At 40.6% G+C, this 14658-nt stretch overlaps 1 protein-coding gene across 3 annotated transcripts in view; it reads left to right on the forward strand.

Annotated features, from left to right (window-relative positions):
* nfatc3a (nuclear factor of activated T cells 3a) overlaps nucleotides 1-8600 on the forward strand; it is a 77678-nt gene extending 69078 nt beyond the window's left edge. For all 3 annotated transcript variants that reach the window (XM_041895330.2, XM_041895331.2, XM_041895336.2), the window contains exon 10: nucleotides 7622-8600. In XM_041895330.2, the coding sequence (XP_041751264.1) occupies nucleotides 7622-7680 (59 nt within the window). In that variant the 3' untranslated portion in view covers nucleotides 7681-8600. The remainder of the gene's footprint in view (nucleotides 1-7621) is intronic.
* The last annotated feature ends 6058 nt before the right edge of the window (nucleotides 8601-14658 follow it).

Consider the following 14658-nt stretch of genomic DNA (forward strand, 5'->3'; position numbering starts at 1 on the left):
CATATATATTATCAACTGTACTGTGATGTTTCACAAAAGTTCTGAACCCTTCTATTCTCATTGTTTCTACAGATTGTAAATTGAAAATAAACATTTTTGCTAAAAGTATTATTATATTATTGATCGATTGACTATGACTTTTCAGATCACCCAGTAGTGCTATCTGCAGGGTTAGCTCCAGGTAAATATTGCAATCCTTCAGCCAATCCTGGACCTGTGACAAAAAACAAGCTACAAATGGACAGTACCAAAACAAATGATCTAATGATTCTGTCTCTTCGCAGCAAAATCTGCAGAGCTGGAAAGAGTGTATCCCCTATATAAATAACATTCTGTTGGTAGCAAGAATTTTGTATAATAATTTAAAGTTATTGAATCCGGCGTCGTTTTGCGTATCAGTTCATAAACACTATGCCATGGAATCGGTACGTCAAAAATCTCTTCCCAATTATTTTGCAATCTATATGGGACGGCTGTCAATCCTTTGGTCCTTAAATGAAACTGGTATACTTTTTTTATCACAATTTTCTTTAACCAATTATGTTCTCTAATGCAGGGCCGACAGACAAGTTCCTTACTTTTTCCCCCTTCCACTTTCGTCTTCCATTTTTGCGGTAATGCTGCAATTATTTGGTTGTAATTTTGGATAGAGCAGACATTTCCATATGTTTTTGTTAGCTGCATGTGCGACATAACTCCACCAGTCCTACCTATGATATAATTTACGAAGATTATACCTTTTTAAACATGTTTGAAAAACATTTTTATTAGTATATTTGAGTTTAACCACAATATTTATTCTGTCGTTTCTGGAAGATTAAATTGAAATTGCAACCAACTTTCTATGACTTGTTTTAGAAATAGTGATATTTGGGAGATGATTTCCTTTTCAAATAACTGAAAGTGAGAGGTTGTAATCTGAATAAAGGGAAAAAGGCCATTCTTGAACATTGGGTGAGACAGTCTTACTAATTTGCTAGAGAACCTGTTCGGATTTAAGTATAACTTTTGTATGACTGAAGCTTTTAGTGATAGGTCTAATGCTTTAATATTTAATCATTTCTGTCCTCCGAATTCATATTCATTATATAAATAGGCACGTTTAATTTTGTCTGGCTTGTTGTTCCAAATAAAGTAGAATATTTTTTTCTCATATAATTTAAAAAACTGTTCGCTAGGCGTTTGAGTTTGAGTTTAAGTTTATTTTTACAGGGACAGTGCACATTAATCAACGTTTCAGTAAAAGTGCCGGTTTTAGCCAGCCGGCTAATTTTCAACCGCAGTCCCTGGGCAGGTTATTAAAAACAATTACAATATAGACAATAACAACATAGAACAAGACATAGCATACAGACATAGCAACATAGGACAAGCAAGACGTAGCATACAGACAGAGCAACATAGAACAAAAAGCAGCAAGACAAAATTCATAAAAGCAACAAAGTGTTTCCACACCTCACAAGTTACAGACAACAGACATGGAAAGCGGCAACACACAGCTAGGGAGTAGGCAAGACCATAAGCAAAAACAGTGAGGGGAAAAAAGTATTTGATCCCCTGCTGATTTTGTACGTTTGCCCACTGACAAAGACATGATCAGTCTATAATTTTAATGGTAGGTTTATTTGAACAGTGAGAGACCAGAACAACGCATGTCAAAAATGTTATAAATTGATTTGCATTTTAATGATGGAAATAAGTATTTGACCCCTCTGCAAAACATGACTTAGTACTTGGTGGCAAAACCCTTGTTGGCAATCACAGAGGTCAGACGTTTCTTGTAGTTGGCCACCAGGTTTGCACACATCTCAGGAGGGATTTTGTTCCACTCCTCTTTGCAGATCTTCTCCAAGTCATTAAGGTTTCGAGGCTGACGTTTGGCAACTCGAACCTTCAGCTCCCTCCACAGATTTTCTATGGGATTAAGGTCTGGACAATAGGCCACTCCAGGACCTTAATGTGCGTCTTCTTGAGCCACTCCTTTGTTGCCTTGGCCGTGTGTTTTGGGTCATTGTCATGCTGGAATACCCATCCACGACCCATTTTCAATGCCCTGGCTGAGGGAAGGAGGTTCTCACCCAAGATTTGACGGTACATGGCCCCGTCCATCGTCCCTTTGATGCGGCAGAAAAACACCCCCAAAGCATAATGTTTCCACCTCCATGTTTGACGGTGGGGATGGTGTTCTTGGGGTCATAGGCAGCATTCCTCCTCCTCCAAACAAGGTGAGTTGAGTTGATGCCAAAGAGCTCAATTTTGGTCTCATCTGACCACAACACTTTCACCCAGTTCTCCTCCGAATCATTCAGATGTTCATTGGCAAACTTCAGACGGCCCTGTATATGTGCTTTCTTGAGCAGGGGGACCTTGCGGGCGCTGCAGGATTTCAGTCCTTCACGGCGTAGTGTGTTACCAATTGTTTTCTTGGTGACTATGGTCCCAGCTGCCTTGAGATCATTGACAAGATCCGCCCGTGTAGTTCTGGGCTGATTCCTCACCGTTCTCATGATCATTGCAACTCCACGAGGTGAGATCTTGCATGGAGCCCCAGGCCGAGGGAGATTGACAGTTATTTTGTGTTTCTTCCATTTGCGAATAATCGCACCAACTGTTGTCACCTTCTCACCAAGCTGCTTGGCGATGGTCTTGTAGCCCATTCCAGCCTTGTGTAGGTCTACAATCTTGTCCCTGACATCCTTGGAGAGCTCTTTGGTCTTGGCCATAGTGGAGAGTTTGGAATCTGATTGATTGATTGCTTCTGTGGACAGGTGTCTTTTATACAGGTAACAAACTGAGATTAGGAGCACTCCCTTTAAGAGTGTGCTCCTAATCTCAGCTCATTACCTATATAAAAGACACCTGGGAGTCAGAAATCTTTCTGATTGAGAGGGGGTCAAATACTTATTTCCCTCATTAAAATGCAAATCAATTCATAACATTTTTGACATGGATTTTTCTGGATTCTTTTGTTGTTATTCTGTCTCACTGTTCAAAAAAAAATTATAGACTGATCATTTCGTTGTCAGTGGGCAAACGTACAAAATCAGCAGGGGCTCAAATACTTTTTTCCCTCACTGTACGTAAACTGGGATAATACTAAAGAGTTAATCAGGGTGATTTTTCCACAAATAGACAGGTATTTACCTTTCCATGGTAGCAAAATCTTATCTATTTTTGCTAACTTTCTATTAAAATGTATTGGAGTGAGATCATTTATTTCATTTGGGATATGTAGTCCGAGTATATCCACATCACTCAGAGATGTTAGCCTAGCAACCCTGGAACATTTTTAGTCATCTAGTTTCTGTTACTGAAACTGACCATATATTTCCAATGAAATATGATCATTAAGTGGACTTATCCATTTGACTTGAACGTCTCATGTTTTCTCTTCTACCCAAGGCTCTCTGAAGACGTGTGCATGTCATTACAAGACTTCCTTTTGACATTCTCGTTTTCAGGGAAACTGAATCTTGGCTTGCCTGTCCCGTGCCTTGCACAAGTGTTTTCCATTGTAACATGTTTTCTTCATTTGGTAGAGTGGAGGGAACAATCACTCAGTCTTCTTGTTATTTTCATAAGCTGGTTCTCTGTTGGAGCGCCCTACATGCCCTTTTCTACTGCACACTTCAGTGTTTGTCTGTCAGGGAAGGTTTTTTCAATCTGTCAGAAGGGAACCAGGGTGATTACCCGTTTTCCATACTAACTGACGACTTGTTTATCATAGCAAATCCACATCAGTTTGACTGTTTCACTTCTGTTTCTCACTGCAGAGATTATTTTAACAGATCTCTTTTAGACATGAAATGTATACATCTAGACATGATGTTAAAGATCACTGTGTGATTCGAAACAAAGAAAAGAAAAATATTTGGGGTCAGAAAGGACACACTATGTAGATTTAATGAGGGGCAGTCTGTTTCTCCCCTCTGACTGGGTTAGGTAAAGTGATTAATGTGAGTTTCCCCTTTTAAGATAATGACATGACACACACTGAGACAGACCAGCAGAAAACCTTGTCTTACTGTAATTGGCCTAAGTCACTGTGATTGAAGGGTTCGTTCCCCCCTAAAGCACTGTCTGAGAGGTGACACCAGTCCGATGGGGAGGGAAGTCTTGTTCATGGGCTGGTTTAGTCACACATTCAGTAAAGTAGGCTAGCCCTACACACTGGGAAAGGACCAGAGAGGTATACCTTAGAAGCAAAATGACGGCTCACTGTAGGAGGAGCAGTTCCCTGGCTTACCAGGGACCCCCCCTCCTAGTCATATAAAGAGGATCTCCCTTCTAGAGGGTGAAAGAGACCCAGGGTTCTCTGCAGTAAGCTGGGCTAAATCATCAGGTTTCTGATGCAGTCATAAAAACAAGTCAATCTGAGACATTGGTTCAGGTATGAAACTACCGAAGCCAAGCACAATTGAAAGACTTTTCCCAGATCTAAATTACTTCAGAATATAGGCCTAATTAATAATATTTTATGAAACTGTCAGTATTGTTGGAGCCAATTGGAAACCTTACCAGTAGTCGATGAATAGGATATCTAACGGCCGTGTGAACGTTTGCATCGTTTTGAAAACTTGGAGTGTGATGTGTGTGTTCAGTGGAAAGTTTTCTAAACAGACACACAACTGCAGATAGACATTGTGCTTGAGACTTACATTAAACTCATACAACAATAATAACGCTTCATTTTTAGTTCAACATTTCAGCTGGTGTGCTGTATTTAGAACATCGATACATTGCTGATGTTTTATGTAAAGCTGTATGTCACAGTTAACCTCTCTCTGTGAGAAGATAGAAATATAGTCTCTGTGTGAAGATAGATAGCAGTGTGTGATGGGAGAGGAAGAGCCATCCGCCCACGCCAACAGGATAGAGACGGTGGCTAGCCAGCCAGGCACAAAGGCCTGCCCCTCTCTCTGTCACATCAGCAGTAGTAGCAGCTCGCAAATCACACAAATAAACAGCTCTATTTCTATCATGGAACCACCAATACGTTTTCACTGCTTTTTTTAATGGTAGTCGAGAAAAATCCTAGCAAGGACAGTTGAAGCTACAGTATTCAATGTGAATACTATAAAAGGATGTTAGAAATAGTTTTTGTTCTTTTTTCTGAGACAGATTTCTTTTGGGGGCTTTTTTGAGATTGTACCTGTATTACAGGATTGCAATGTCTTTGAGATGTTGTAATTGTTTTCAGATAAGTAGCCGCTGATTCTTAGGAATGGGGGTAACAGTTGAAGAGAGGATTAGGTCTAACAACTGGAAAATAGAGTATCAAAGCTTTTAATTCAATTAAATTGATGTCGTAGTGCTAGCTGTGCCACTAGAGATCCTGGTTCGAGTCCAGGCTCTGTCGCAGCCGGCTGCGACCGGGAGACCCATGGGGTGGCGCACAATTGGCCCAGCTTCGTCCAGGTTAGGGGAGGGTTTGGCCACCAGGGATGTTCTTGTCCCATCGCGCACTAGCGACACCTGTGGCGGGCCGGGCGCAGTGCATGCTGACTCGGTCGGCAGGTATACGGTGTTTCCTCCGACACATTGGTGCGGCTGGCTTCCGGGTTAAGCGGGCACTGTGTCAAGAAGCAGTGCAGCTTGGCAGGGTCGTGTTTCGGAGGACGCACGACTCTCGACCTTTGTCTCTCCCGTGTCCGTACGGGAGTTGCAGCGATGGGACAAGACTGTAACTACCAATTGGATATCACGAAATTGGGGAGAAAAAGGGGGTTATTTATTATTTTTATTTTTTTGGGGGGGGGGTGTAATTAATTAATTAAATTGATGAAAAAGTGTAATTCTTGATTTATGTTAATGAATAAATTATTATTTAACCCCATACACAGCATAATTTGGTTAAGAAATTTAAAGGGAAGATTTTAAGATGAACAAGATTCATTAATTTTAAGACTCCCTAATATCTCTATTATACTCTGGATTTGTTGTCAGTGAAAAACTGGTAATCTAGACATGATTCGACATGGATGTGTTTATTTTCTGTTTATCACTCCATCTACCAAATAACTACCACAGATATAAATACCCATATATTATATTACCCATATAAAGCAGATGCTGAATGACACCATGGACCAAACTTGTCCATCAGACATGTCTGGGCCAGGGGCCAGTCTTCAGACATGCTGGGCCAGTAAATGTATGATTTCACAACAGACAGTTGCACAAGAAGTGGCCAGTTGTAGGTAGGAGAAGAGAAATCCCCAAGCAGCAGGGCTGGTACTGTTACTGTGGTATATGGACAGATCTGCCTGAGTGCCTGCGTATCTTATCTGTCTCAATGTGCCAAAGTCAAACTGTCAGAGCTCAGAGGACTCACTCACCATCTCCTCTCTCTAAACCAGATAGTCAAACCCTCTCCTCTCTTTGCCCTCTGTCTCTCTGACCTGCCATGACTTTTGACACCTATGTGCCACATCAGGAAATTAACGGTGTATGAATGCCGCTGCTGCGCGAATGCAGATCTAGCAATCACTGGTGTGTGGAAAATATCTTCACTTTTTCCACAAATACCAAACCAGTCTACTTATCCTCTCCTCTCTCTCCATTTCTTCTCTCTCTCTTTTCTCTCTCTTTTCTATTTCTTCTCTCTCTTTCTCACCCTCCTTTTTGTTCCACAGGTACTGTAGTAAACCAGATACAGCTTACAGCTTCAGTTTAGCGTGATATGGGGGTTAGAAGTTGATTTACCTTACGGCTGTGGTTTTTACAGGCTCCCTGCTGGTCCTCCCGCTGAGCCACGCTGGGCCCGGTGTGAGCTGAAAACAGCTTCGGCACCACTGTAACATCTCCAACATGCCCCAACGCCAGAGCGAGAGAGAGGGAGAGAGAGAGAATAACTTGTGTTATTTATTTAAAATCAGGCCTAGCTAGCTCTGCCTGGTAGAGTAATTACCTACAGCACTGTGCTTGAATGCCTTTCTGGGGTCGACAACATGTGTTTTAACAATGGATTAGTTTTATACAGGCCCGTTTACTACGCTCGCAAACCCACAATAATAGGCCAGAGGAAATGTACTCAAGCTCCATTAAGAGATGGAGGTAATGAAGAAACATAATAGAGAGCTTGTGCTCGCTAGCCATTAAATAAGTGGAGGATGATATTTATAGGAGTCGACATGTTGTGGTGGTAAAGACGAAATATCATGGACGCTGTCAAAGGTCAAGTCTGACAGTAATGACACACGGCAGTGAATGGAATAGTTTCCCCTCGCTTTCTGGTTGTTGATGGTGTTTTTTTCATTCCAAAGCTGTGAGTTGAATCTCTGGGTCTTGCCAGTGTATGTATGATTGAGTTTTTCCCCCTCTGTCTCTCCAATATGATATGCTGAAGCTGAACTTTTCTGTGTTCAGAGTAGTCAGTAAGTGAGCTGGGCAACATCGCCCTCTGCTGGTAAACGTGTATTTTCTCACAGTCCGAATGCATTCAGGAACACAATTTAGATTTGATTTCTTGATAATCTATGAGAATCAATGTGTCCTCAAACGTTGGGTCAATTGAAGTAGAAGAAAGCCTTGCTAAGGTTTAGTAGCCTATAATAAACCCTCTGGACTGTGTTGTTCAGCTGTAGTGAACCTGTATCTCTCTCTCTCTTTGTGTTTCCAGTGAATGAGATCATCGGCAGAGACATGTCCCAGTCCCCTGGCGGCGGTGCCCAGTCGTAGCACTGTCTGCGGCCTCCACACACCCAGCTGGGCATAGCAGTGTCCTCACCAGCCCCAACACAACCACCTCCACCACAGGACTTTACCATCTGCCTCTAGGCAGGACAGACTTGGCTGAGATTCCCCTTTACACTTCATGGACCTACCAGTCCACAAGAAGACCCTCCAGACACACATGAACACACCTTTCATATACTCACATGGCAGCAAAAGAGCTCAGATTCACCCACCTACACATGTATACATCAGATTATAAACAGGAAAACACCGCAGGGTGGTGACAAGCTGTGGGATTATTGGGGTCAGTGAGGGGCAGAAAGACGAGGAACATGTTCTCTGTTCAGTTGACTTCGGGTTCTTTTTTAGGATTAGTTCTCAGTTCTCAGGCCTGGGCTCAGATCCCCAGAGGTGATCACTGGTTTAGAGAGTGATCACCTCCTAAACGGTTTCTATGCAGCAGAACTCTCTGCTCAGGGGCATCTGATTGGAGTATGTAATCTATCCTCTCAAGTCAAAGTGTAGCCCCTAACAGTGTAGTGCTCAGTGAGGAAAAATAGGATGCCCACAGTAGGAATAAAGAAGGGTTGAATACTGTTCTCATGATTTTCTCACCAGCATAGACCTCGACACGGTACAAATCACCCCGGTTGGTTGAGTGATGTCACAACAGTGCCCCGTGGGGGTGTATAGGTAGTACTGCAGCCCCACTGCGATGACCCCCCCTTATCACCCTACTCCTTCTCTGTCTCAGGTCTCTGGGTGCCTGGGAGCCCCTCTTCTTCTCTGGTGCTGGACTGGGATCTGTAATATGCAACATTCCACACTTCTAGTGACCTTCCAGCCATGTAGATACAGTGCCTTCAGAAAGTATTCACATCCCTTGACTTTTTCCACATTTTGTTGTGGTACAGCCTGAATTTAAAATGGATTAAATTGAGATTTTTTTGTCACTGGCCTACACACAATACCCCATAATGTCAAAGAGGAAATATGTTTTTAGACATTTTTACAAATTAATTAAAAATGAAAAGCTGAAATGTCTTGAGTGAATAAGTATTCAACCCCTTTGTTATTGCAAGCCTAAATAAATGCAGGAGTAAAGAATGTGCTTAACAAGTCATATAAATAACATGATTTTTGAATGACTACCTCATCTCTGTACCCCACACATAAAATGATCTGTCGAGTGGTGAATTTGAAACACGGATTCAACCATAAAGGTTTCCCAATGCCTCACAAAGAAGGGCACGTATTGGTAGATGGGTAAAAAAAAAGCAGACATTGAATATCCCTTTGAGCATGGAGAAGTTATTAATTATACTTTAGATGGTGTATCAATACACCCAGTCACTACAAAGATACAGGCGTCGTTCCTAACTCAGTTGCCTGAAAAGAAGGAAACGGCTTAGGGATTTCACCATGAGGCCAATTGTGACTTTAAAACTGTTACAGAGTTTAATGGCTGTGATAGGAGATAACTGAGGATGAATCAACAACATTGTAGTTACTCCACAATACTAACCTAATTGACAGAGTGAAAAGAAGGAAGCCTGTACATAATATAAATGTTCCAAAACATGCATCCTGTTTGCAACAAGGCACTAAAGTAATACTGCAAAAAAATTGGCAAAGCAATTCACTTTTTGTCATGAATACAAAGTGTGATGTTTGGGGCAAATCCAAAACAACTGCATCATGTTATGGGTATGCTTGTAATCATTAAGGACTGGAGATTTCTTTAGGATAAAAAGAAACGGAATGTAGCTAAGCGCAGGCAAAATTCTAGAGGAAAATCTGGTTCATTCTGCTTTCCACCAGACACTGGGAGATGAATTCACCTTTCAGCAGGACAATAACCTAAAACACAAGGCCAAATCTACACTGTTGCTTACCAAGAAGACAGTGAATTTTCCTGAGTGGCTAAATTACAGTTTTGACTTAAATCTGCTTGAAAATCTATGGCAAGACCTGAAAATGGTTGTCTAGCTATGATCAACAACCAATTTGACAGAGCTTGAAGAATTTAGAAAATAATCATGGGCAAATGTTGCACAATCCAGGTGTGGAAAGCTCTTAGAGACTTAACCAGAAAGACTTGCAGCTGTAATCGCTGCTTAAGGTGCTTCTACAAATGAGATATTTCTGTATTTCATTTGAAATAAATTAGCAAACATTTATAAAAACATGTTTTCACTGTCATTATGGGGTATTGTGTGTAGATGGGTGAGATTTAAAAAAATATTTAATCCATTTTAAATTCAGGCTGTAACACAACAAAACATGGAATAAGTCGAGGGGTATGAATACTTTCTGAAGCCACTGTATCTGTATATTATTACTACCCTCTCCTCCTGAGTCCCCAATCCTCCTCTTCAGGTTGAACAAATGCCTTATAAACATTGTTAACTAGCAGCTTTGAATGATAGGATGGTAAAAGCTTTTGTTGTTTGTTTGCAGAGTTGACTCTTCATGCAGAGTATGAGGTTGATTTTGATAGAAATTAGGTAGATTTATGAGTTGGTGATATGGAGACGCTTGACTTTCGATGAATATAATGTTTTGTGCGATGGATAGATGAACACTTTGGTTTGGTCCAGACTGAGGTAGCCCGTTAAGACGAGTAAATATATATATTTGTAACTGTAAGTAGACTCGTTGGAGTTTAATTAAAGGTGGTGTTTGAATTATCCACAAAGCGAGACGGACCTGTGTTCCTCTGAGCTCTGTAATGCAATAACTGACGTGCGTCTGAAATGGCACCCTATTTAGTGACACCCAATTCACCAAACAGGGAATAGGGTGCCATTGTGGATGCACACTAACTGTCCTGATGCCCTGGGCCCAGTTTCTCAAAACTTTTAATCTGGATAAGAATGATCCGGATTCTGTAATCCTTTTTTCCAGGATCAGATTGCTCTGGCTGTTTTTGGGCCAGTTTTTCAGAAAATAATTGGATAGGATCATTCTGATGCACAATATGAAGGTCACAGAAGCCAGATTTTCAGTGCTTTCAACAGGCCTACACCTTTCCATTTATTGGACAGGTTATGGTACTACTTCTACACTGTCAGGGAAACAGAGATGAGTAAACTACATGAATAAAGGTAACTATATTACAAATAATAGAGCCTGCATATCACTTATAAGTAAGTACATGCATTTATTTGACACTTCTCAATATAACTGACCACATACTTAATACTGCGGTCAATTTAACTTCATCAACCTTTGGTTTTCAGATGTAAGAATGTTTTTTAAACCTCCTCACCTTAGTTACTTAGAAGATTATTGGTTGTTGTGCCTTTCACCTTTCTAAATCCACCCTGAATACACCCTTCCAGTGGGATCAAGATAATCCAGATTTTTGGCATCAAAACGATCCGAATCACTACCTTTTGAGTAAAAAAAAAAAAACTACATTTAATCCTGATTAATGGTCAGATTGGATTACTAAATCCGAATCCCTATCTGGAGGATCAGAATTTTTATTTTTTTAACCCAATTCTAACATGTAATTGTATGTGATTGCAGAAATCCGATCAGATAACTTTTGAAAAACTGGGCCCAGAGACCCTTGTGTGCCTTCCACTTTGTAACAACCACACCTTTCTGAGGGTAAAGCAGCTTCAATCCACATACTATTGGAAATAATATGATAACACATTGAAAACTGTGCAGATTTCAACTGTTGATAAAAGTATTTTATATATAGTCCTTTATATATACTGTATTAATGTATTGCTCCCCCCCGATGAACAAGGTTAAGTTAGTTTTGTAAAATTACGCCCACTTTTGACTGTTGTTGGTTCTTCCACGTCCCCTGTGTGTTGCACATCACGACAAACGATAATTTTGTCTTCAGGATGTTACCTTAACAAAAATATGTATTAGTCAATCTTCCTCCTTGGGGAGACATACAGACTGCGAATGTATGGAATATTGATAGCAATAATAAAAATATTCTCAGTTTGCCTGAGAATTACAACAACAAGAAGTCCAAAGAAAATGTTAAAAAGCGACATATTCCAGTACAACAACATCATAAGGATGTTTACAGAATGTGATTCTGAATGCTGGATAGATGTATGCCATACATTACGTAGTCATGCTGTAATACAACATGTTTATTGGTCTGGGTAGGAACAACTCCTATTGCCTTAACATGTTCTCTGTGATTGAACAGTGATATGTATATTCTTGCATGTATATTTTTTTCTCTGAGAGGATGTTGCTAATAACAACTGTCAATCATGTTCAAGTCCAATTGGAAGTAGAAAATAATTCTGCTATACACAAAAAATCTGCCTGATGCCTTTAAAAACATAAAAAGAAACAAAAAAGAACCTTGATGCCTATAGTTGTAGATGCAGTAGAGATGCTTGGTTCCGTCACTTCAAGGCTGCATTTACACAGGCAGCCCAATTCTGATCTTTTTCTAACTAGTTTGGCTTTTGACCAATCAGATCAGCTCTGAAAAAGATCTGTGATTGGTCAAAGAACCAATTAATGGAAAAAAGATCAGCATTGGGCTGCCTGTATAAACGCAGCCTTCTAGAGTATCAGCACAATACTTCTTATTACTCCTGCATACCAGAGGGCCAGTCAGTGAATCTGCCTTGTAAAGGACACAGTGCAAGCGTCTTAGTAGATTATATTAAGTGTGTGTGTGGATGTGTGCGTTTGTACCCAATAAACTGTAGATAAGTGTTTTTTGAATAATGAATTTCAGTTCTGTACAATACAAGCACACCGATGCATTAGGCTACTATGCAAAGCATGACAAAAGCAACATGACAACGTGATATTTGGCATCAAGTAGAAAATAACTGATTTGTTTGTAATAATCTTGTGGCTTGTGTTTTATGTGTAAAACCTTTTCAAACAGTGAGGAGAGAATGTCACTATTTTGTTTATTTAAACTATAGGAATGCCTTAACTCATGTTTTTAATATGAATTACTGGTTGGTTTTCTATATGCTCTTCTGGGTTCATCATTTACTTGTGAGAATATTAATTTTGGACAGCAGGACGTTAGTTAGAAGAGGAGAGGCTGGCTCTGGGGCTGGTTGTGAGACTCCGTTACCTGATTCACAGTATAGAGCCGATCAGAACCGTACTGTGCTGGCTTGGATGTTTCATTTTCACATTGTCCTTTCCAGCACTATGTAGATGCGTAACCAGGGCAGCCCAGTATAGATAGGCTTGGCTCAGTTTGGCCCTATAAGTGTGAATGAGGCATATGAGTCAAGACACGAGCAGCATTAAATTCAGTAAGCGTTCACTCTCTGCCGTCCTCTTCTGTAAAACCAAAGACCGAACAATATGTTCCCATTTTACATACTGATAAAAAGCAACACAGACTGACTTTAGAACTCTATTTTTGATACTTTGAAATGGATGTCATTCCTAACGGTTGGGGACATATATCTATAAATATATGTTTTGTAAAAGAAAAGGGAAATACAGGTTTTAGCTGATGTTTACGGAACCTTGTATTGTCATGTCATGTACATTTTGTATTTTAAAACCATTTTGTAATTTAAGACTGCAGTGCTTTTTGAACTTATTCAAAGGGAATACCTTGCATTTAGGCTCTTACAGTAGTGTATCAATAAAAATAAAAAATGTCCAACTATGGCTTTGTGTTTTTCTCTTTCTATACTGAACAAAAATATAAATGCAACATGGAACAATAAAGATTTTACTGAGTTACAGTTCATATAAGGAAATCAGTCAATTGAAATAAATAAATTAAGCCTTAATCTATTATTTTCACATGACTGGGAATACAGATACACATCTATTGGTCACAGATACCATAAAAAAAGGTAGGGGAGTGGATCAGAAAACCAGTTTGCTATTACCACCATTTGCCTCAGGCAGCGCGACACATCTCCTTCGCATAGAGTTGATCAGGCTGTTGATTGTGGTCTGTGGAATGTTGTCCCACTCCTCTTCAATGGCTGTGCGAAGTTGCTGGATATTGGCGGGAAATGGAACATGCTGTCGATCCAGAGCATCCCAAACATGTTCAATGGATGACATGTCTGGTGTGTATGGAAGAACTGGGACATTTTCAGCTTCCAGGAATTGTGTGCAGATCCTTGCGACATGGTGCGTTACCATGCTGAAACATGAGGTGATGGCGGCGGATGAATGGCATGAAAATGAGCCTCAGTATCTTGTCACGGTATCTCTGTGCATTCAAATTACCATCAATACAATGCAATTGTGTTTGTTGTCCGTAGCTTATGCCTGCCCATACCATAACCCCACCGCCACCATGGGGCACTCGGTTCACAATGTTGATATCAGGTAACTGCTCACCCACATGACGTCATACACGCTATCTGCATTCTACAGTTGAAACGGATTCATCTTTGAAGAGCACACTTCTCCAGCATGCCAGTGACCATCGATGGTGAGCATTTGCCCACTGAAGTCAGGTCAAGACCCTGGTGAGGATGACACGCACGCAGATGAGCTTCACTGAGACAGTTTCTGACAGTTTTTGCAGAAATTCTTCAGTTGTGCAAACCCAAAGTTTCATCAGCTGTCCAGGCTAAGATGATCCCGCAGGTGAAGCCGGATGTGGAGGTCCTGGGCTGGCGTGGTCTGCAGTTGTGAGGCCGGTTGGACGTACTACCAAACTCTCTAAAATAACGTTGTAGGCGGCTTATGGTAGAGAAATTAACATAAAATTATCTGGCAACTGCTCTGGTGGACATTCCTGCAGTCAGCATTCCAACTGCACGCTCCCTCAAAACTTCAGACATCTATGCTATTGTTTAGTGTGACAAAACTGCACATTTTAGTTGCCTTTCGTCCCCAGTACAAGGTGCACCTATGTAATGATTATGCTCTTTAATTAGCTTCTTGATATGCCACATCTGTCAGGTGGATGGATCATCTTGGCAAAGGAGAAATGTTCACTAACAGGGATGTAAACAAATTTGTGCATACAATTTGAGAGAAATA

This window comes from Coregonus clupeaformis, chromosome 15, assembly GCF_020615455.1.
Source record: "Coregonus clupeaformis isolate EN_2021a chromosome 15, ASM2061545v1, whole genome shotgun sequence".
NCBI classification, from domain to species: domain Eukaryota; kingdom Metazoa; phylum Chordata; class Actinopteri; order Salmoniformes; family Salmonidae; genus Coregonus; species Coregonus clupeaformis.